The 25,053-nt window shown below is 45.5% G+C and overlaps 1 protein-coding gene across 1 annotated transcript in view; it reads right to left on the bottom strand.

The window, feature by feature from the left end:
- FAM135B (family with sequence similarity 135 member B) overlaps positions 1-25,053 on the bottom strand; it is a 162,296-nt gene that overhangs the window by 116,193 nt on the left and 21,050 nt on the right. Inside the window, exon 2 of the mRNA XM_027132349.1 lies at positions 8,957-9,036. Within this exon, the coding sequence (XP_026988150.1) occupies positions 8,957-9,036 (80 nt within the window). The remainder of the gene's footprint in view (positions 1-8,956; positions 9,037-25,053) is intronic.

The raw sequence follows: 25,053 nt of genomic DNA on the forward strand, positions 1-25,053 counted from the left end.
TCCTCCCTCCCAGAACCTCCCCAGAACCAGAGGTTCTGATACACCTGCCTCTTCCTCTGTGTGCTCCCTCGAATTAAAAAAAAATCCACATGTAAATGGGGACGCAGACTCCCTCATTTTCCATGTGGGAATACTGGACAAGATAGACTTTATCATTCCTCACAGTGAAAAAAGAGCTTATGCCCAAGACAGGGTAAATACCCAGCAATCAGCTTCAGCCAGCTCAGAGGAAAATATTTCTTTTCATTTCATGACTGCACTGTTTTCCAGAGGCACTGGATAAAAATGCACCTGTCAGCAGATCAGGAATAAAGACCCTCTGCCACATAGGACCGTCCTCAGGGACCTGTCTTTTACATTACGGTGTTAAGACTTCAGAATCTCTTCCTGTAACTGTAAGTCACTGAGGAGAGAAGACTAAATCACCCAATTATCCATCGTTAGCACCAGCTTATTAGCTGCAATTACAGAATTCCAAGGTTCTGCTCTCGTGCGTCCCCATGTGAATTTCCTCTTCGGTATTTTATCCAGGTACATCTCGTCTCGCTCTTAGGGTCTGACTTAGGAGGCATGGGAGGAGGGATCAAGAAACTGGCTGCTTGCTAGTCTCTAGGGTGTCCTGGGAGGGGAGGTCCTTGCACCACATTGGGAGAAACTCTGCTGTGGTTTGAGGGGGTCCTGAACATCTCCCCGCCACTTCCCGGACACCTTCCGTGTTGTTACTCCAAATTCCACACAGCATGGGCCATTCTTAGATTCTCTGTGACCACTTGGCCAGATCAGGAAGAAGTTAGCCTGCCTCTTTGGGATACTTTGCTTTTTTCTAAATAATCATCAGCTTTTTTTCTTAACAACCGTTTGACTGTTGAGAAGTCGAAGCAGCATCCTTTCCCACCGAAATGCTTCCCCCCAAGACAACCTGTTCGCTGAGCCTTCAGAAGCTTGCTCTTCTTTTAATGGTATGGGATTGAGTCTCCCTCCTCCTTTCATTCTGGCCCAAGCTCTGCCCTCTGGTCTTGTATTCACTAAGGCAGTAAACAAGCCTGTGAAGCCAGCTGTGCCCCAGGCGCTCTGACGGCACCAGGGAGCCAGAACTGAAGAAATCAACATGACTAGCACCTTGGTGTGTAAATGGAAGCATCAACTTCCACACTGAGAATTCATTTATATCCCTAAGTATATAATAATGATAACGATAATAATAATAACCATGTAATGTCTCTTCATTTTAAAAAAAACTAGAATGACGCTGCCTATATGTACACTCTCATACAACGTTCTTTTCATTGGCTACTGTCTCGTACCATGCGAAAACCTCTGCTTGAAACCTCCAGCGATGGGAAGTTCACTGCTTCTGAAGACAACATCTGTAGCTGGGCATCTGGGGGCTCAAGAGCTCCAGAAACAGTGCCTGACACACGGGAGGCACCCGAGAAACATTTTCCCGAATGAGCAAAACCCATCAGGACTAACATTTCAGTTCGTGTAAATTTCACCCAAGTCTAATGACTCTGGCTTTTGTAATAAAACTTAAAAATAGCCGGGATTTATTGAGGGTTTAGGATGTCAGGCTCCCCTCTGCGTGCTTATGTGCATTAATATTTTAAATTCTTACAACCCTATGAAGAAGGTATTATTATTATTATTACTATTATTGTTATCACTATTCCCATGTTACAGAGAAGGAAAATGAGGCACAGGGAGGTTAGAAACAAGCCCAAGGTCACCCAGAGTGACCGGGACTCAGCCACCTGGTTCTGGAGCCTGTGTGTAGTGCTCTAGAGATAAAGATTGTTCTCTCCCATCCGCAAGGGAAGCGGCTCTGATGTGTGTGTATCTTCTCTGGCCTATGCTTCAGGGAGCCTGTGCTCTCCCTCACCTTTTTCTCTAGGTGTGTTTCCCTGAAATGCGGTTCCCCAGGTGCAGCTTTGCCGTGCAGGTGCGCGCTGGTGGTGCTGCTGTCTGAGTGGAGAGCAGGCAGGGGGCCCAGGAGCCTTGCTCAGCGTGGAGGGAAGCACCAGGGCAGGTGTGCCGATGGCAGGGCAGCTGAGGCTGTGAAGACCCGATGGCGGGACTCTGCTCACTTTCCGAGCACAGAGAGATTTGCACTTACGACCTGGACCTACAGTCGGGACACCTGGAAGTCAGGTGTGCTCACAGAAGACAGACTCAGGAAGACAGCAGTCGGGCCTTCCAGGGAAGGCTGTCCTGAGCCCTTGTCACTCACCCCGTGGTTCCCCACCCCAGTCCTTGAGCTCCAGGAGAGCAGGGTCAGCCATCAAGCTCTGTGTCAACTGTGCCTCGTACACAGCTGGCTTTAGCATCTGGGATTTGCTGCTGTGTACGTATCTCCACAGAAAATGCATTAACTGCGGGATAGATTAGGGGACCATCCCTGAAAACTGTGGCAGGAGGGTGATCAAGGAGGTCACGCTTTGATGTGTAGGTGTACATGCAGGCTCCCAATGCGACAGGAAGTCCATTCCCTACCCACATACAGTACATCAACTGATCCCCAAAACAGCCCTTCAGGGTCATTTCTATACGGGACTAAACCCAAAGGCTACTGGCTCAGGGTCACAAGGAACCCAGGTGAACGCAGGTCTGGTTAACTTCACACCACACCTCCTATGTGATAATGAACGAACTGCAGTACCTCTTCTAGTGGGTTCTGGACACAGATGATAAACAGCACATCCAGAGAAGAGGACCTGTGTGCAGGTGATTTAGCACAGGTGTGCCCAGTGAGGCCACCTGGGACGTGGGGACACAGGGCAGGAAAAGGAAGGAAGACAGGCAAGGGTGCATTTCAGCAAAGGTCCCCAAGAAGGCAGCGCCAGCCTGATCCTGCAGGGGACTCTGGAGGGTGAGCTACATCTCAGTCTGTCCCATCATGAGACGGGAGATGGGCTTCTGTATCCCTGCACTAATACTCACTGGTTCATGGCAGGGGTTGGGTGGGGAGGGGATGGGGGACGGTGGGCTTCAAACTCCCAGGCACGTTCAGATCTTGGGCAGAGTGCTTCTGGGAGCCTGGGGTGGTCCTCCAAGCAAAGTCTCAGGTGCAGGTACTGAGAGCAAAGGGGCAGGAGAAGCCCACAAATGGGGGAGGGGCACGTGCCGTGTGTGTACAGGTAGTGAAGAGGATATGCTCAGACAGGGAATGAGTAATTCTGCCAGGGGCAAGGGATCGCCCTTGGAGAACCAGCATAAATCCTTTCTGCCAGCCTAGTGGGACTAGCAGGGTGAAAGGGTGAGGAAAGGAGGGATAGGCATGGAAAGCAAAAGCAGAGGCAGAGAGGCGTGAACCGTGGTACAAGAGACTGGAGAAAGTTTCCCAAAGAAGAACCTTGGAGGTCAAGCAGACTTTAAGACTTGATCTCAAGGACAAAGGATACGCAACAATTCTGACTTGGACCCCCAGGGAGCTGGGTCACCGCACCAGCTGGCAGAGCAGATACCCAGCTTGCACTGGGAGTCCAAGGTGAGGGGCCCTGGCTTCAGCGTTTCTCAGTTGACTGCTGCGAGGACCAGAGGGGAGAGCATCCTTCGAGCCTGGGCTCACCCAGGCACATCCTTCCTGACAGCCCTGAGCATCACTCTCCTCCAGCCCCAGGTGGGCACTCAGAGCCTGGGAGCTGGAGTGTTTTACCTGCTTAATATTCTCCATGAAAACAAGCATATTTGATATGTAGGGGTACGTTAATGGACCCTGAAAAGAAGTTAGTTTGATTCATTTGAAGAATAAATGTCCCTCCCCACCCCTTAACACGGTGAAACTCATAAAAGCTTCTGCTAATGGAAAAGGAAATTACCTCTCAAAACATGACTAAAACTAATCATGGCCGTTTTTACACGTTCACAATTTACTGCTCATCCTTTCTCCTGCTTTGATGAGCGGTGACTAGCAGATGCCTGTGCCGAACCGCCTAGCACAGCCTCAATCGGCCTAGGCAGCATCCCTCCCCCTCCCCCTATTTTTTCCCTTCCGTGATCATCCCTCTAAGGGAAAATAATATATTTTTAACATCTCCAGGTAGGAAGGACTGCACAATCTATTAAATAGCGTCATTTTGGTGGAAGGAAATCGCCAAGGCTACATATCCGTAATATTCATTCACAAATGCAGACATGCCAATTACCTGTAACCCTGAACTCAGAAGAGAGAACAAAGCTGTGAGACCCACAAAATGTAAGCCTTTGAAGCAAACAGAATCACATTTTTTTAAAACTTTCTTACTTCTGGTTTCTCTTCCTGGAATCCCTTAACCCTTATGTTTTCATTGACCATCTCTGTACCTCTTGGCACCCAGGACTTCGGCTTATAGGAGGAACCTGAAAAGGTTTGGAACAGCCCAGGGATAGCCTGGTGTCAGTGAACCATTAGGGGATCATCTACAATTCATACTTTTCTATTTTGGGTGATGACCAAGACCCAGTGGCCTTCAGAGTCGTACTGACCACTGGCCCGAATCACCCACCCTTCCACATCTACAGAGAAGTAGCTCCCTTTATGCCTGGCACCAAGTGCCAGGAGCAGATGTGATGCACTGTTCCAGTTGGGGTACAGTCACCTGTTCACACACATGGCCCTTCTGTCATGTGGTCATCTTTCTAGAATGCCCAGGGGAGGACTGCTCTTACCTGGTACAAGCTCAGAGCCTGTCCTAGTCTATTTTACAAGATATGTCGCTACCTCAGACAAGAAGGAACTATCCATTTACCACAGAAACCTGTCTCAAGTCACCTTTTTTAAAAGTACAGAAGAAAAGAAAACACCATAGTATACAGGTTATGGCTACATTTCACATGGGGAGTTACTATTTTTTCTTATTCACAGAATCACATCATAAACACCTACCTTGGAAAACCCAGTGACAAAGTATTTCCCATCTAGAGAAGCAGAATCCAAATCACCTACACAGTTGAAACACATTTCCATATCATACGGATACCAGAGAACAGATATATCTAAAAAGAGAGAAAGACTGTATAATTCTGCCCCTTAATTTGTGCAGCAACGTCTTGTGCTTGAACAGCATTGGATTTATGTCTTCCTAGTGCTTTCATTTCATCTGGCTGTGCCTCTGAGACGAAATCAATCTGCTCCACATGGCATATCGTGGCCTCCAAACCCGGCCGCCAAGGTTTCTCTTCTCATTTTGTCTCCGTCCTTATCACCTGCCACGCCAGATCTCTCATCATCCCAGGAACACCCTTGCTCAGGTCCCAGGGATATCGGGGCCTGGTACCTCTGCCGAGAACATCCTTCCCTTCCTTTGCCTGCACGGCCAACTTCTGCTCACCCTTCCAGCTCTCATTGTCTCAGATGAGCTGTGTCAGCTTCCACCTCTACTGTATTTGTTAGTGTGACACTTCTGTCTCCCCAGGAAGACTGTGGGTGCCTCCAGAGCAGGAAGGAATCTTCTCATCCCCAGGGATGTGTTCCATGGGACCAGCCTGAGGCAGATGCTACTAAGTAAACAACTATTGAACGCATAATAGCATCACTTACTCTTGCTAGTGGTTATTGTGGGCTTACTGTGTGCCAGGACCATTCTAGTCATTTCCTTGCATAACTCATTCAAACCTTAACATAAACCTATGAGGTAGGGATCTCCTACCAGCCCCACTTTATAGGTGAAGAACCCAAAAAACCAAATTGGCTAAAATAACTTTCCTAAATCCACATGGCTAAGAGTCGGAAGCAGGATTTGAACCCAGAAATTTCTGAATGTGTGTCCTGCACCACTCCTCAATTCTGCCTCTTTAGACAGAGAAACCTTTTCCTATTTCTGTTTTAGAGATAAATGCAACCAAAAAAAACAAATTAAATGACTTGTCCCCATAAGATCACTCAACTGATAAGTGTCAATGACATCAAGTGTTTTGACTCCTTCTGGTGATTTCTCAATATATCAGTACTCGACTAAACATATATATATTTTTTCTTTTTCACTGAGAACTACATGCAGGTAACAGGAAATATGTCTGGGTGATTGGATGTAAATATGACTGCTGAAACATTCTCCCTTTGCTGTACGTACAGAAGTTGCTCCGTGAAGGGTTGGAGAATATTCCACTCCTGCCTTGAAGCTGGACTGGCCTTGCAATTGGCCTTGACCAATGGAATGTGGAAGACAGACCCTGTGCCATTTCCCAGCCTAGCCCTTAAGAGACCTGGAATCTTCCACTTTCTTTCCCTTGGTGACCTGAGCTACCATAGAAGAAGTTGGACACCCAACTGGAGATAGCCGGACCACTCCCTTAGGCAGTTCAGCCACCTCAACTGAGAGATCAGATGTGTGTGAAGACATGTCTGATGTTATGATCGTGGGTAATCTGTCCTCCACTGAGATCCCAGCTGAAAGCAGTGCACAAAAGACCTGGCTGAGCCCAGCCAACTCAAAACATCAAGAATAAACTGTTGTTTTGAACCACTAAGCTTCAGAGTGCTTTGTAATGAGGCAATGTCTAACTGAAAACACTAAAATTGGAAAATTCACCTTGAGGAAGAAATCGCCAACACTATCTATTCCTTACCCACGGAGCCATCCCTATTGTAATTATTGCTGACCTCCATATGGGCCTTCTGTTCTAAATATCATACTCGTGTAAACTCAAGGGCCTACCAAGTGGACCACAATTATCCCCATGTCAAACTAGACCAAAGAAGAAAATAGCCTTTTTTTCCCCAAACTGCATTTTTCTTTCTTTCGTCTCTGTGCAGCACCAGCAGGAGTCCTCCTTGCCCCAAGCTGCTTGCTGGGCTCTGCCAGCTGTTGGACGCCCAGCAGTCCTCTGATCCTCACAGCTGGGTCTCTCAGCTCCAAGAGACAGCTCAGCCAGAGACAGGGACTGAGCTCTTGAGCTTCACAGTCACGAGAAGAAGCAGAGCCCTTTGTCGGGGACCTGGGGATGGCATCCATCAAGTCAGCTAGGCATTAGTCCCACCTGACTTCCAGGCCCAGCCTTGTCCCTGAGACCAGAACCCAGCTTCAAACCCCTGATCAGGTGACCACTCACATGTCAGACTGATTGGACACTTACTTTGTGCCAGTTCCCAATCTGGGACATTTACCTTAATAATCTCTGTAAAATATAAAACGCCCTTTTCATTTATAATCTCCAAGACGCACAACCATATAAAATCTATGGGATGCAGCAAAAGCAGTTCTTAGAGGAAAGTTCATAGCGTTACAAGCCTTCTTTAAGAAACAAGAAGAATCTCAAATAAATAACCTAACCCTCCACCTGAACGAATTAGAAAAAGAAGAACAAACAAAACCTAAAGTCAGCAGAAGGAAGGAGATAATAAAGATCAGAGAGGAAATAAATAGAGATTTAAAAAACAGCAGAAAAAGCATCGGTAAAACCAAGAACTGGTTCTTTGAGAGGGTAAACAAAATTGACAAACCTCTGGCCAGGCTCACCAAGAAGAAAAGAGAAGGACCCAAATAAACAAAATTAGAGCTATAATGTCTAAGACAAAGCCCTACAGAGGATGGATATTTACCCTCATGTTTCAGGTGAGGAAATGAAGCTCAAGTTGTTAACGCCTGGGATCACATGACTAGTTCCTGCAAGATTTGGGTTCAAATCTTCTACTTTCTCATTCACCTCCATGAACCTTCTTCTGGCAGAAGCTGGGTTGGGGAAGGGGCACGACACAGGTGGTAGCACAGTGGGGAACTACAGGCGTCCTGAATGCACATAGGAGAGGGAGTGACCACCAGTCTTAGATGCCTGATTTATTTCCTGGAGAGAGGAGGAGAGTGAAGGGTGGAAGAGAAGGACCTCCCTGGAAATGTGGAGCCTTGACTACTACTTAATGCTTAACTCTTTCCAGAGTAAGGGGAGGAGCCGGTCATCTCCAGTATCTTTCTTTTTCTGTATCACAGGCTTGAGTCAAACTGTTGCCCATAAACCATCAGCCTCCCCTGATTGTCCCTTGCATGGTCCAAGTAGCCTACTCTGCCCCGAATCTCCCACTCCTCCTCCCAGGTGGAGCTAAACATGTCACCACGTCTACACTCCCACTTTGTGGTTATTCAACTGCATGCAGTTTTACTCACCATAATATCACTGTCAACAATGGGGTGGTCTAATTGCCAGGGCAACTCCAGATGAATTTTTGGAAGTGTAGCTATGACTGGAACTCTTACTCTGCTGGATATGATTTCTATAATATTCTTGGCTACCTTGTACAGTGAAAGTTAAGCAGGTTTCACCTAGTTCTGTCTTTTTATCTCCATACTTCTGCTTCCATCCCGAAGTGTTTCTTCTTCTTCTTCAGGTCTGGCTGATCTATACATTCTCCCAAATTTACTAATGAAAATATTTCTGTTAGAATATAATCTTGACGCCTAGCCTTACTTTTTATGTAATAAGTTCTATATTTCGGACTCAACACTATTACACTGAAACTGCTGGGAGCTCTGGATACCTACTAATACTCCAGCTTCTCCAAGGTTAGAACCTGGATTGTTCTTGGCAATCCTTCTTCCCTAGGAGTGTTGCATTGACTCCTTGCTGTGCACAGAAAGTGCTACCACACCTGCCTGCTGACTCAGTCCCCTATACCTAGATGATTATCGAATTCTCTTCAACAACAGGTTTCTTCTTACCTATCTGCTGGATGCCATTTCCCTTCCTCTTCCTCCCTGACTTGACTTTCGCCAACCTCCACAGTCAGGTTTATCCTCAGATGCCAGCTGCTCCTGGGCGAGTGTTTGTTTGTTTTTTTTTTTCCTTCAGCCAGGTCCCCCTTGCAATAACATACACACATGGCCAAAGCAACAGTGGGTCTCCATTTCCAAAACCCACTCATTCAGCATTCAACAATGACTTACTGAGTACCTTTATGTATCCAGCACTCTACTAAGCCCTGGCTTACAGTGATAAATGAAGGCTTACCAGCGGGGAACAAGTGCCCCACTGCCATCCTCCTGCTTACCTGTCTGCCCAAGGATGGAGGCACTCAGTCTGTGGGGGATCCTTGAGGACACCTTCAAGGTCACTCGGATCTGATAATACCTAAGAAAAGAACAGAGGACAGGCTGCTGAATATCAGATTTCTTACTGTTGGCTGCTGTTAAAAATACCTAGACTTAATCCTAAAGATTGTAGGGAACCAGGAAAGTTTCTGGACGACATGCATGATCATCTAGCATCAAAGAGAGATTTATTTTGTTAGCATAGTGGGAAAGGGATGGGATGGGCCAAGCTGAAGACACCTGAGATCGTAGGAAACACATAAGAGGTTGGTAGTGATGGAAATAGGAAAAAGGAAAAGATAGGTCATATAGCACAGGTGCATTAGGGGTGTGATTTTTCTTCACTCAAAAAAGTCCATTTTACAGGAAAATAGGAAGTTTAATGCATGATGAACACAAATTGAATTGCTATCATGTTGCAACACAGACAAACATTTCCTTTAGAAACACTGGCAGCTGAACTGCTAATCCTGGGGATATTGACAAACATTTTTACCAGTGTATTTCTGTGCCTTTGTTTTTATTACATCACCCGCATTTCCAGATTCGGTCATTTCAGAATATCGTGCAGGTTCTCACACTGTCAGCAAACTCTCTCAACTGTCTTCTTTTGCCACATGTGCAGAAGCACTTTTTGAAGTTCTGTGCTTTGCAATCAATGATCCTTTTGTTTGCAAGCACTTGGGAACATTTCTGGCCTCATAATTGTTCTCCCCTTCCACTGATTTCAAAACCATTGTGTAAGAGAACGTGAATAAAACCAAGTGAAATAGAAGTAAAATAGACCATGAACACATCAGTCTCTCACGGCTCATTGAACTCACAGCTGGGAGCTATTTTGCTATGGACTCCGTTGCACTGTGAATACACTTGGAGAATGTTTCTGTTGACATGTCTATATGTATATGGTGATCCAAGGAGATGTAGAGCAAAGAGCACTGGACTGCACTTATGTAGCTTGGGTGGCATCATTTGAGAGCTGTGTGACTTTGAGTACATCACACAACTTCTCTGAACTTGTTCTTGTATCTGTAGAATGAGGATTTAAAAAAAAGAAAAGAAAAAAAAGGGACTTGTCATGACTTCTGCTTCCAGGAAAAATGGAGTAGACATACTTTTTTCTATCCCCACTAAGTACAGCTAAAAACTCTAGACAGTATATAGAAAACAAACAAAAGAAGATTCTTAAAGGTGAAAAAGAAAGCAAACAGTCTAGGGACCTCGAGGTCCAAGGAAAGACATGATGGTGAGTTTTCTGCATTTTCTCTTTTGCCTCGTATACCACATATACCCCTCCCTGTAGCTCACCTTTTAATCCTCTCTGTAACACATTTTACAGAAGTTTTTAATCTTGACGAAGTTGAATTTATCCATTTTTTAATGGATCACGCTTTTAAGTGTCCAGTTTTAAAAAACTCTCTGCTTAGCTCTGGATCCCAAAGCTTGCCTCTATTTTTTTTCCCCTAAAAGTTTTATATTTTGCATTTAAGTCTGTGATTGACTTTGAGTGAATTTTTATATGAGGACTGAGATTTAAGTTGAATTTTTGTTTTGTTTTCTTTTGGCCTGTGGATGTCGAGTTGCTTCAGGACCGTTTATTGGAAAGGCTTTATAGAATTGCTTTTGAAACTTTGTCAAAGATCTCTTGGGGATATCTGTGCCTTTGTGACTGCTATGTCGGGGTAGAGATCCAGGCTCCCCAGAGGGTGTCCACGTAAACCAGGCTAGGTGGAGTTCTCGTCACCACCCACTAGTAGTGAAAATCTAGCTCCCTACTGGAGACCTGCTCTTGCCAGGTGGGGGGAAGGTGTGGCCTGTTACAGCTTGGCAGTGGTGGACATCTAGGCTCGCACTTGGCCTTTGCTGGTGTGGGTGGAGGTGAAGCCACTGTTTTTCCTGTGTTGCTTGGCTAGGGTAGAACTACTATTGTCAAAATGTTTCTGTCTTGCTAGGCTGCTTCCTTCCTGGTCCTTTCCCTACAGAAAGCAGGCTTTTTGGTTGGAACTTATTTTTGATATTTAAAATGGCCTCTGAGTGCAGAGGTAAAGTCCTGTCTAATGTGTTCTGAAAAGCAAGAAGGCTGTGATGTGCCTCACACAGAAAACGATGTGTTAGACAGGCTTTGTTCTGGTATGAGTTACACTGCTGTCAGTCATGAGTTCAATGTCAATGAACCAGAGCCAGATGAATATATATATATGTATATATATATGCCTTTAAACAGAAACACACCTAAAACAGGCTTATGTATTGATCAGTGGATGAAAATGTGACCAGAGGTTCCCAGGAACATAACATATTTGTGCCCTTGTGACTGCTGTGTGGAAGGTAGAGATCCAGGCTCCCCATAGGGTCTCCACATAAGGGAACAATTCACATAAGCTGAACGTTTACTACCATCATGAAATTTACAGGGGAAACACAATAACAAATAACCATGGACACCGTCATCCGTGAGAGGGAGGCTGAGGCAGAGTAGAAGGTCCCTGCACTGCCTATCGGAGACAGCTGCTACTTAGCAGTAGCTAACTACCACTGTGCAGAAATGTTGGCTAGGCAATGCTAGATCTTTCCGTGTTTCAAGGGAAGACAGAAATTTGGATTTTCAATAAAACATCTTTAAATTTTTAAACGTTGGTTCATAAATCAATGATAATGACAAGAGTAACAGCAAAAACAATTAGCAGCAGCAACTATGGCCACGGCGTTGACAATAAAGCACCGTGTTGACAAGATAAAGCACATTTTCAGGCTAAGTCTCCATGGGCCAATAACTGGCCAACTCTAATTTATATAAATACAAGATGTCGCTTTTAGTGTTTCCATAATAAAAGACCAGCGCATTTCAATAATCTCATCATCAAAGGAAGAGGCGCAAATTGCACCACCAGCAATTGTAATATTCTAATGGCTTCCTCTCCGAACATAAAATAGGTCATTCATTGCCAGAGGCTATGCATCACGTTCCTATCAGACTGTGCTGGAAGCAGTTGCAGGTATGCTCAAGATTTATTAAGCATCTCTGAGCTAGGATCTGATCTAGGAACTTCCATGTATGCAATCTTGTTTGACCCTCCATAAAGCCTTTGTAAAAGAAAGCATCATCTCAAGTGTCAACCAAAGAAGACGCTGAGTCATTGGAGGTATCTAACGACTTAACTAAAGTAGTTAAGCTAGCAAAGGGCAACGAGGTCCAACATCCAGAAATAATACAATTTGTTTTCGCCTGTTACATCTCATAGGAATCACATTTCATTGCATAATTGTAACACTTTTATAACCAACTCCAAGCACTGTCTGAATTCTTCCTCTTTAAAGCACTGGTGCTACTGAACCTTATTTCAAAGAACTAGTCATCTTGCACTTCAGATGCTTTACAGGCATATGTTGAAAGAAATAAGTTTCAATTAGGTTGGTCCATTTGGCTTCTGGCTTGATTACACAGAATGTTTAAACCCCTTTAGCAATTCTCTTTTGTCTGACATGAAGGTCCTGCCAGGTCATAAATTCATAAACCATGTCATATATGATATACATGATACTGTTTGATCCCTTCAGAAAATCTGTGATGCACTTACCATGACTTCCATCTTTAAATTAGAAAACTAACGCTAGAGATGAAGGAATTTGTCCGAGTTCACATATTTGGTAAAGAATGTTAGCGCATCTCCTAGAATAACCTTATTGCTTCAAATAGATATCCTTTAACCATCTTAAAGCCACCTTTTTCCAGCTGTGGTGACTCAAGGAAGACACCATGAAGAAGGGAGCAGTTGGCTCAAATCCTTGGAGAACGAACAAGTGGTAGGAGAATATGGGGGATGAGTACCAGTCAGAAGGAACGGAGAAGTTAAGACCAGGAAGTGTAAAACTTCAGACAATGTGCTGGTATGCTTGAAGAGTCTAGATTTCCACAGAACCCCTTTTGGGAAGTGATAATAAAATAGTCATCCTCTATTGGCTTCCATCCACTGAACTATGCCCTTTACCTAATGTGGCAGGTAGAATAATGTCCCTTCCAAAGATATCTACATCCTAATCTTCAGAACCTGTGAAACAAGAATTAAGGTTGCAGATGGAATTACAGTTGCTAATCAACAACAAAAAAGTATTTTAAGTACAATGAGAGCTGTACTTTTCTACACTGTTGGTAGAAATGAAAAATCACGACAGTCTTTCCAGAAAGCAATTTGGCAAGAATCTCCAATGTTTATTTTCCTTGACCCAATAGTTCTATCCTAGGAATTTAACTTTAAAAGTGTGTGTGTGTGATTTTATAATAATGAAAAATCAGAACAACAAAGAAAGATTAAATAAATGGTTGTACACTCATATGATGGCAAAGCCTGCTGCTTCAACCTTCATAAGCTCACCTCAATTTCCCCATCACCTTTTTATCCCCAGAAGCCCAACCCCACTCATTCTGAACACTCATGTATTTCCCCCTGTTTTCTCAAAAACACAGTGAGAACAAGAATGATACTTTTCACTTCTGTGTCCCTTAGAGCTCTTACTAAGAGCACTGCACTAAGGAGAGAAAAGCATCTCATAAACATTAGTTCTCACTTGACTATAGAGATATCCATCACCACCAGCTGCTGAAGGAGAAGCCACACCCTATTCATCTTTGTATTTCCAGCAACTAACATGGTGCTGACACACAGTTGACATTCATTTAGTGCCAGAGGAATGTATGAATGAATGAAAATTCCAATAAGAGGAATTCCCTCAAACCACGGGTATATACAATCCAATCCCAACATCTAAAACTGTGTGACTCAGAATCCACAAGCAATTCTTTTAATACTAATAAAACTAGAAATCCTATTCTATAATGGGAATACAGAGATCTATGGCATTCTGTCATAACCACTTTTATATCAGACATATTATGAAACCACCACTCTGGGACCCAGGGACATTTGACATGACCTAAAATACAAATCACTGTGTTTGTGGAAAGGTCAACAGAGCCTGGAGTCAAAACGCCTAGGATCCAGAGCCCAGCAGGCAAATGGAGACAATAACTTTCCTTCTCTGAGCCCCTTTCCTCATGGGTGATGACACCTGTAATGACCTCACAGACCTGTCATGAGGTATGTACAGGGCAGTGCATGGAAAGCCCTGGGTATGATTCTCAACCCCCATATTCCATTAAAGATAAAATACTGGTGTATGATGTGTGTGAAATAGACATCCTCCCCCAAACACTAACCCTATCTATCCTCCAACCTCACAGCTGGGGTGAAACTGGGGGAAAGGTGAGGGTCTGGGTGGGACAAGCTTCAGAGATGCCTGGGGCACATACTGCATGATAATACAAAGTGGCGGACACAAGATGTAGTGCTCTACTATGATATGGCTTTGCCCATATGGCTGGAAAACATCATCTTTCTTTGAGTCTTCAGGAGCAATATAGCATAGTGGTTAAGAATGTGAGTTCTTAAACTCCGCCTGTTGATGGCTGTGTAACCCAACCTGAAAGTGGAAGACCCACTGATTTGGGGGTGAAACTCTCTGGCCCAGCAGGGAAACAAAGGAAGTCTTGCCACTAAGAGGGGCTCGATGTTCCAAAAAATTAACAACAGTAAAAAAAAAAAAGACCCAGGAAATGACCAATATATTTTCACTACACACTCATAGACTGATTCATCTGTTCTCACAGTATCCACCCACCACGACAGGACTACGATCCATTTGTTGGAATTTACTGGCTTCGGTAGCAAATAATGAGATACTTTTTCAAGAAAAGTCCACTTTAATATTTTAGCAAAATTTGTCTGGATACTTCAACAGCATCAAAACAACGATTATAACAATTGAGTCAGATTCCACTGACGTTTACTCTGACGTTTACTCCTCATTCCTGTATCCCCAGCTCCCTGCTGATCCAGAAGGGTCTGTGTGGTAATCATATAGTGAACTGTCTGCTACGCACCCATAATTCCCTCCTTCCTTACAAAAAATAAATAAATAAATAACAGACTTTGTCAGGGAAAGCAGTGTGCACTCAAGAATACTCTCCCAGGGGCTTCCCTGGTGGTGCAGTGGTTGAGAGTCCGCTTGCCGATGCAGGGGACGCGGGTTCGTGCCCCGGTCCGGGAGGATCCCACATGCCGTGGAGCGGCTGGGCCCGTGAGCCATGGCCGCTGAGCCTGCGCGTCCGGAGCCTGTGCTCCGCAACGGGAGAGGCCACAACAGTGAGAGGCCCGCGTACCGCAAAAAAAAATACTCTCCCTCTGGAGTCCCTTGCAGTCAGGAGAGATCTTAAGATCCTCTCCTGGTTATGGCGAGAAAAGCATACATTGTCAGATGGAGCAAAGCAGAAAGCTTTGGAAGAAGCAGCCTCAGGTGTATGACCTTTGGGTTGTGTGTCCCTTCTCTGACTTGGCACAGACAGAAAACAGGAGTGGATGTTAAAGCAGCCACCTTTCAGCTGTGGGGACGAAAGCCGTGTGGAAAGGATGGTGGATCAGAAACATAGAAGTCTGCATCCCTGGTGTCATCAGTGGCACAGTGATGCTGTCTGTGTCTGCATTTCTCGTGACACCCTGTGGTATTTAAGTCAGGGTTGGTCACACGTCTGAAGCCAAATACAATCTTTCCTGATGGAATCTGATTCCAGACCGTCCTGGGGCCATATTTTCTATGGGGAAAAACTCAGAAGACGTGACAGAGGCAATCTGACTTCTCTCCCTGACTTTCTCTTGGCAGTGGAGAGCTTAGCTTTACCACGCATTAAGCCATTAAAATCTAAGATTCCAGGTTGGACTTTTTAGTAGAAACAAAGCGACAGTTTTGGTCCACCAGAGTTTAAAGCTACTTCCTGGAGGAAGAGGGATCTCTTTGTGTAGCTGAACCTAACTCACTGTCATTCTCCAACAGGGTGTGTGGACAACACACCACACACACACACACACACACACACACACACACACACACCACTAATGGCAAAACTGAGTTGTGGTTACTTAATAAACATGTGTTCAATCAAACTGTTTTTTTTTTTTTAAATATAATAGTGTTTATTTATTTTTACTTGTTGACAGTTTGCTTTATTAATTTATTTATGGCTGTGTTGGGTCTCCGTTTCTGTGCAAGGGCTTTCTCTAGTTGCGGCAAGCGGGGGCCACTCTTCATCGCGGTGCGCGGGCCTCTCACTATCGTGGCCTCTCTTGTTGCGGAGCACAGGCTCCAGACGCGCAGGCTCAGTAATTGTGGCTCACGGGCCCAGTTGCTCCGCGGCACGTGGGATCTTCCCAGACCAGGGCTCGAACCCGTGTCCCCTGCATTGGCAGGCGGACTCTCAACCACTGCGCCACCAGGGAAGCCCTCCAACTGGTTTTAAATCAAATGTCTACAGAAACCCATTTACAGAGTTATTGCACGTTGAAGCGGCACATCCCCTACCAGGCGGTGGTGTGTCAATACTGCAAAACTTCAGGTTCTTTGCCTTCAAGTTGGTAGCTTGAAATTGGCCATGATGGGTATATATGCATCAGGGAAACTGACCAGTGTTTCGACTCTTTTTTTCCTTTGGAGCCAGTTTTAAACATTCATCAGCACACCACTGCTGCCCCCTCCTCTTGGTACCATCACCACTCCATTCTTTTAAAGAAAGGGAATCTGAAACCTGAACAGAGTAAAGAAGCGGGCACTTTGGAAAAATTCCAAGAAAGTCACCGTTGGGTGGGACTCAAACTGCCGAGGCTTCTGGAAAAATCTATCTTACTGCTCAGAGACACCTCAGTGAATAAAGCTATACCAGTTAGGTTCCTGGGATAATTCTCCTACGAGCTGGAAGAAGAATGACCTTCACAAGACGGGTGCCCTTTGAATACAGACTTGCAAGTCAGAACGAAATATCTGTAATTCCTCCCCTATTTTCACCTCTTCTTATTCACATTAAAAACCAAAACCAAACTACAGCCACGATAACGATGTTTTTGTGTGACTGAAGACAATTTAAACTCTCTGAACTTCAGTTTTCTCATTTGCAAAGGGGCTATCAGTTCCCTTCCAGAGTTGGTATCGAAAGAAATAAAAGCCAAGGTGCAGAGCAACAGTGGACTGCAGTAAATCACGGGTATTATTTTTGCTATTGTATTTTTACGTATCAACCAAATAGGCTCACAAACAAATGCTCCCGTTCATAAAAGCAGGCCACTTAAGGAACTCGAAGCCGCAACACAAGTAGCCTAGTTGGAAATGCTATCTATCAAAAACGAGGTTGCAGAGCCGCTGGAACACTGAAACAAACGTGCTTCCCCATCCTGGCATCTCCCGCTGCTGTTTTCATTCACACTGGCTGCTGGACCTGTTGTTCCTACCTAACGAGTCAACCCACATGGGGGTTCTAATGTGCATGAGTGGCCATGTGTCAGTGTTGCCAGCGCCGGTCTCTATTTCACCCAGAAAAGCACCATCTGCAGGTAAAATGAAGGTTCCCTCTCGAGAGCCAATGTGGGACGGGATGTCATCAGAGATGCCCGGCACCGGTGCGTACTCGACGGGTATAGGTTCTCTTTTTGACGGCAGGCAGCATTTTATTTTCTTCACATTTGTGTCGCGTGGATTAAATGACGTTGGGTGGAAGCAGGCTTTCAAGCTTCTCACACAGCTTTAAATGACATGGGTGATTTAAAACCGCAGACCAGAAAATGTGCTGTGCAATATCACACTGGGCCGAGGGTATCTGCAGAGAGACTTTTTCTAATGGGCAAGACCTGATCCAGCAACGAGGTCCAAGATGTCAGAGGCTGGGGGCAGGGTTGGGGAGCAAACACAACTCACAGGTCTTTTGTGTACAGGGACCAGAGGCACGGAATGAAAACACGTGGTGGAACCTCAGAGCTCTGGCTTGTACCTCACACAGACCAGGTGTTAAATACCGACTCACCTCTTACGAGGTGCGTGACCTTGAGCAGACCTCTCTGGGCTTTGGTTTCCTCATCTTAAAAATCAATGGTCATGAGGAACAAAGGGGACCCTACAGGGAGAGCGCCTGGCACAGTGCATGAGACATGGGAAGCACCAATTCCTTTTCAAACTATAATTGTAATTATTAAAATAGTGGCTTATCTAGATGTTGCCATTGGGAAGTAGACTCAGCAAATCGGAAGGTGATCCCCAAGCCCACCAAGCTAGTTTGCAGAGTCCGCACCAGAACACAAGACTGCTCACTTTGGTGCATTTTCCAACCCATCGTACCGATGTATTTGGACATAATTTAATTCTAGGATATATGTTGGTATTAAGTGATAATATCTTATATACATAGATGAGCAAATTATCTTATCGTTGCTTTGGATACTCCATAAATATTAACAGTAACAACCACAATATCACAGCGAGAATAAAGGAAGCCACCCGTTCTTACAAGCCAAGCTGAGTCAGGCACCGTACCAGGCGTTTTCCATACAATGTCACATTCTACCTGGACAGTACTCATAAATGATCATTATCTCCTCCACTATTCCTTTGAGGAAACTGAAGCTCAAAAAAATGAAACTATATGCTCGTAGACTTACAGCTTATAACTAGTATTAGGATGCAAGCTCACAGCTATATAACTCCAAAAATAAAATATATATATATATATATATTCTTCCAGTTAAGGTCAACTCATATATACACTGGTCACCAGCAAATGTAAGTGGGGTCCAATGATGACTCATAATAGCGTGAAGAGCCCAGACAAGAAGCCATGCCAGTGATGATAATGGAAAAAGGCGTTGCAAGTTTTCTGTACACTTTATTCATATTCCTACTCACTTATGGTCAATTGACCAAAGCCAGGTACAAGGCATCAAGATAGGGGCTGAGGACCCAGAGATGGATGATAAAACAGCCCCTGTCCTCGAGGAGCTTACAGTCTAGCAGAGATGAAAGCCGACGTTGCAAACAATGATTCTCTTCATAAGGAGGCTCTCGGTTTTCGAGAGGATGAGGTAAAGGGCAAGGTTAGCTCAGATTGGGAGATGCTGCTTTCAGTAGGATGCAGGGGTCCATCCAAGGCAGAAGTGAATTAAAACTGGTCCTTAAAAGGAGCACAGCATACAGGAGAGACCTCACATGTCAAGAAACAGAAGTGGGAGCTAAGAGTCAAGGCCAGTGAAGACAGCACAGTGGCTAGAGCAGAAGGCAGTATCTTGAATGTCACCCATCTTCAGCAGGTCCTCCTTATAATGCTGGTCTCCGGGTAACAAGGCTGGACCCATGTTCCGTAGAATCTCAGTGTGCTTCTTTGGTATTAGAGTGCAGGCTTTGACCCAGAGCATGACTGAGATCCTGGCAGACAGGGGTGCTCTATAATGGAATTGTGTTCACGTTGCATATGGCCACACGTGAGTTCACCTGACCTCTTTAGGCTTTGACCCATTTCACAAGTGTAGGTTAGTACTGATGAAGCTTAGCGCCATCTCGGCTCACCCTTGAAGAATGGGTAGGTCTTGGCCATGCTGGGAAGATGCAATGAAATTTTAAGGTGGAAGAGCGGCTTGGAGACCTGCAGAGGGGTGGTTCCTGGAGAGCGCGTATGGGAATAGTGGGGAGCTAAGTCTGGCTAGAATGCAGGATAGGGAATGAGGAACTACAAACAGATATTTCCGAAATAATTTACTCTAATATCTGCTACTATATAAACAGATGGCCCAAGATAGCCCTCCTCCACCACCCAGAGCGTGTAAGTGGCGCGGTTAAAGGTACCGACTGTGAGATCAAACAGAGCTTGGTTTAAGTCCCACATTCATCACCTCCCAGCTGTGTGACCTTAGGAAAGTTATTTAACATTCCTGAGCTACCATTTCCTCTCTTGTAACGTGTAGATAAACAATTAGACCCAACTCATAGTGTCGCCTGAGGGTGACATAAAAAAAGTTTAGCACAGCACAAAAGAAGTCTTTAATAATTACCAGCTGAATTAATGTAATTATTACCATTATTATTTTAATAAAGATAGTTTTGTGGAAGGCATTGTGCTACACTGGGAATGAACAATCTTTGGAGTCCAACCTGGGTGTGAATCCTGGCGCTGCCACCTGCCAGGGGTGTGACATTAGGAAAATTATTTCACCTCTCTGAGCCTCAGTTTCTTCATTGGTCAAAGATGTGTAGCGACACCCCTCTGGTAGGTCTGTTATAAGAATAAATGTGATAATGTATGAAAGGTGCCTGCACACCGTGTGTACTCAGAAAATACAAGATGCTTCAAACGTCGTTTTGGACGATGTCACCTGCTACCCTGCTTCCGTTCTGAAAACACACAAGTAATCTGGTGTGAGTCATATATCATGCATGGGCTATGACGAAGGGTAAGTGGGTACTAAACTTGCATTAAAAACAGCTTGACAGATGATGGATGTATAGACAGAGACAGACAAATAAACACACTTGCCAACTGTTCTCGGAGAAAGAATCCCTGACCAGTTTCCAGCCCTTTCCATCAGAACGTGTCTCTTTTGAAAAGACACCATTGGGCTTCCCTGGTGGCACAGTGGTTAAGAATCCACCTGACAATGCAGGGGACACGGGTTCGAGCCCTGGTCCCGGAAGATCCCACATGCCGCGGATCAACTAAGCCCATGCGCCACAACTACTGAGTCTGCACTCTAGAGCCCGCAAGCCACAACTACTGAACCCGCGTGCCACAACTACTGAAGCCCATGCGCCTAGAGCCCGTGCTCCGAAACAAGAGAAGCCACCGCAATGAGAAGCCCACGCACCGCAACGAAGAATAGCCCCCGCTCGCCGCAGCTAGAGAAAGCCGCGCGCGGCAACGAACACCCAACGCAACTAAAAATAAAATTTTTTTAAAAAAAGAAAATACGTCATCACCACCTTGGTTAATTGTCTTCCCTCAGCTGCTCTGCCTCTTAATTGCCTTTTGATATAAAAACTCACAGGAGCTTGAAGGCATTCTGGAGATTTCAAGGGATTTCCTCGTCTGCGTAGAGATGTCCATTTCCTCATCCATCAAATCCTTATTTCTGCAAAATTGTTCAGACGGAACCACAATAAAGAAGTCCCTTAGCTCCATCTGACTAAGAGATGTGCTCTGTAATTACAATGGGGGAGGCGTTTGAAACCAAAAGATCATTCTGTGAGGCCAACTGTCACTGGAGAACTTCCCGCCAGCTGGCAGTGAGGAGTGGGGCAGAAAGCAAAGACTCAGGGTTGGAAAGACTTGGAAAAGCAGGAGGTTTGCCTCTCGGGTTGGCTGTGAGGCTCAGAAGAGGCAGTGGGTGTGAAGAAGACAGTACCATGTCCAGCCAAGGCTCTGCACTCTGGCCATAGCTGTGACTGTTAATACAAACATGATTAGCAGGTCTGGACAAGCCCTGGGCTCAGTGTAAGGAAGAAGACCTGGGTCAGGAAGGTTAACAGACAGATGACACTATCTAAATGTCAAGTGAATTGAACAAATAGACAAAAGGGAAAAGAATGTCAGATGTTTAAGAGCAGAATTCAGAGGCGGCTTAATAAAGCTGTGACGAACTGAACCCAGGAAGGCCAGCTTGAACCGGAGATGCCCCTCACCCTGGTGGGTAAATAGACTGCTCTTTGATGGGCTGTGTTTGCTCAATCTCTCCCTAAGCAAACTCTCCAACCTCTCTCTCTGTCTCTCTCTGTCTCTCTCTGTCTCTCCCTCCCTACCACCAATCACCCTCAACCCTGCCACTTCTCTGACTATAAAGCCGAGGCATCTGCTCTTATTTCCGCAGCCAGCACCAGCTGCTCAATTTTACTATCAGTTGCCTTTTCTTACGTTTTTCCCTTAATCTATAATCAAGGTTCCTTGAGTTCAAAGCTCCGGCTGCTGGTGTATGCAGTTCAGGGCAATGTCAACCGTCTTGGGATAGCAATCCACCACTTCCGGTGTCCCCCTTGCCCTTGAAGACTGGGCAAGGCAAACACCCAACCAACATCTGCAAGGGCAGGGCCTACAGGGAAGAAGCAGGGGCGCTCCAGGCATCTCTGAATCTGCAGATGACACAGAAGAGAACCTACTGCACGGTCACAATCCTCAACACTGTCCTGCTGGAAGGTGCTGCCCTGTCCAAAGGCAATGAGCACAACTTCTAGCTACCGAGCACTGACCCTGCCGTGTGCCACTGCTCAGTCCAAGAGGACACCTTCCCTCTAGGCATCAGTGAACCACCTAGCTACGGTCAGCTTCATTTTATTAATAAAGGAAACAGGTTCACAGAGGCTAAGTGGCGTTCCCAAGGCTCCGCTGCTCATAATGAGCTGAGCGGGGATTGAGAACCGCTCCGCCCATCCTCAAAGCCCATGTTCTCTCCCCACCACCCCACTTTTTCTTAGCAAGACTTGTATCCTGGAAGCTCCCAAGTTTCAGGCAATCAATCATCTCCAGAGTGAGCTGTCAGCCCTTCTCAATAAATCTGTCATTTTTTCTCCTGTGTCCTTGGCATGCCACGCACAGTGGGTGCTAAGAAATGTTTGCTGACTTCACACAGAGTCACTAAAACATAAAGAGCTGAGAAATGAATGACATAAATCATAAACACACTGTGTATATATATATATATTGCATGCCTCGTTGGTATGCATTTTGCCATTTGACTCAGGCGTACAGGGTACTAATTAAGGATCTTTGCGTGATTTTCATCTATAATGTGCAAACCCCAAATAGTTTACTTTATGATTTAAGTTCTCAAGAAATAAAATGGTCCTACTATCTTCAGGATGACAGAAAACAGTTTCACTTCCTTTTAAAAGCAGGTCTAAAAGTAGTCATTATCTGAGATTACAGAGGAGGAAAGAGGTTCAGACAGGTTGACTGACTTTCCCAAGGCCACACAGCAAAGAAGCAGCAGAGCTGGGATTTAAAATCAAGGTTTGTCAGGGACTTCCCTGGTGGCGCAGTGGTTAAGAATCCGCCTGCCAGTGCAGGCGACACGGGTTCAAGCCCTGGTCCGGGAAGATCCCACATGCCGCGGAGCAGCTAAGCCCGTGTGCCACAACTACTGAGCCTGCACTCCAGAGCCTGCGTGCAGCAACTACTGAGCCCGCGTGCCACAACTACTGAAGCCCACGCGCCTAGAGCCCATGCAAGAGAAGCCACCGCAATGAGAAGCCTGTGCACAGCACCAAAGAGTAGCCCCTGCTCGCCGCAACTGGAGAAAGCCCGAGCGCAGCAACAAAGACCCAACACAGCCAAAAATAAATAAATAAATTTGAAAATAAATAAAGAAAGAAAATCAAGGTTTGTCAGATTCTCTGAACCACATAACCCCACACTACAGAAAGGTCTTCCAATGTTGAGCATAGCACAGTCAATCCTTAATCACCTCACACTGATGACAAATGAGTGAAAACTTGAAAAAAAGACTTTACACTTGAGTGACCTGCTGTGTTCCCAAAGCCCTGGATTTTGTTCACTTGGTTCCACTTCTTTTATAGCAGGTTGAGTTGAAGTTGGGGTAAAGAAAAACAACAGAATTGCAGCGAGCCCCATGAGAACTCTGAGATGGATACCAGCACGCAGAGGCCCCCTGGTAGGCTGGGATGGGATATTCCTTGGTGAAAGCATAGTCCCATGTCATGTGGTCAAAAGGTCCTAGAGCCCTTGCTGCCACCGAGTCACATGTGACCTTAGGCAAGTCACCTAATGTCTCCAGGTCTTTCTGTCCAGGTGTTCAGTGAGGAGACTGACCTGAAGTCTGAAAGCCAAAACTAAATTCCTGCTCCAATCTGCTGGAGAATCCTTTTGCAGTGCTCTACACAACCCTGCAATTTCCAGCTGGGGCTGTGAGCCATGTTTCTGCTTATTGGCAAGAAAAAGAGCAAAGGACAGGTGCAACTAACGACTGTCATCTTGGTCTTCTGATTGATGAGATCCTCAGCGGGAGGGATCTAAGCTTGGATTTGCACTTGGGCTGCCTGGCTCTAGGTCCAAGGCTGGGGTGCCACATCCCGGCAGCCCAGATTACCCCCTACTTTAGTCCAAGAGTGACCCCTTTGGTCTGCAAGGATAAGGGACATTCGTATTTCTGCAGAGCCTGGGTGGGAAGATCCATGAGGACACCTGCTTCTCTGTGAGCCAAACTTGATGGCCCAGAATTCTCTCTGCTTCCAGCATTAGAATGATGCTGACACTCTCAGGGCTGCAAGAAAAATATGTTAACATCTGCTGCAATCTGCTTCTTTAACCTGCCTCTCAAGGAATCAGGGATATTAGAACTCAGTTTTAAAGGAAAGAAGGAGTTCAGAAAGAAACCAGCAGACGACAAAAAGAAGGGTGATCTACCTCTCGTCCCAGGTAAAGAGACCAGCAAAGGTATGGAGGGTAAATGAGCCTGGCCACTTCAGATTATGTTGTCACATGTGCTGCAGAGGAGGGGTGAGGGGGTGTGCTGCAGTAGCAAGGGTTGATGGAGAGGTGTCAGAGAGCACTTACAGGCGCCGGGCGCTGGGATGGATGCTGTCACATAAATTACACCATTCAACCCTGGCAGTCATACTGCTGAGGTACCCAATTTACAGGAGATGAACCTGAAAGTCAAGGTAAAACCAGCCCACCTGGTGACATGGTAGAACTGGGATTTGCACCCAGATCTGGTTGCAGAGAGCACACTCATCCTCTCTACCACTCTGTCCCGCCTGAGTTCAGGCAACAGCTGGACTGCGATGCCATTAACCCTGACATGTGAAGCCCTGGGGTGAAGGTGTGTGTGGTCTTATATTACGGGGGCAGGGAGGAGACAAAAGTGAACACTGAGTACAGTCCACCCATGCAGGAGTTAGGAGCCCACTGAACTCCAAACCAATTTAACTGGACTCCTAGTACAGCAGAGGAGAAATGAGAAGCCTTAAAAGTTGTTGAGCCACACCCAAAGCAACAGGGCTGGTAGTGCTTTCTGGATATCTGTGTGATGTTTCTTTAGGAAGATGGTGGAAGGGAGATGACCTCGAATAAAACAGGGTGAGTGGTGACACTCTTACCTCCCAATCCTCCGTAAGAGATAACTCTACAGTTGGGATTTGGAAAGAAATTATATATATATATATTTTAGAATAATATATATATTGTGTG

This window comes from Aethalodelphis obliquidens, unplaced genomic scaffold (genome assembly GCF_003676395.1).
Source record: "Aethalodelphis obliquidens isolate GAN/ISIS:26980383/991018 unplaced genomic scaffold, ASM367639v1 scaffold41, whole genome shotgun sequence".
Classification (NCBI taxonomy): Eukaryota; Metazoa; Chordata; class Mammalia; order Artiodactyla; family Delphinidae; genus Aethalodelphis; species Aethalodelphis obliquidens.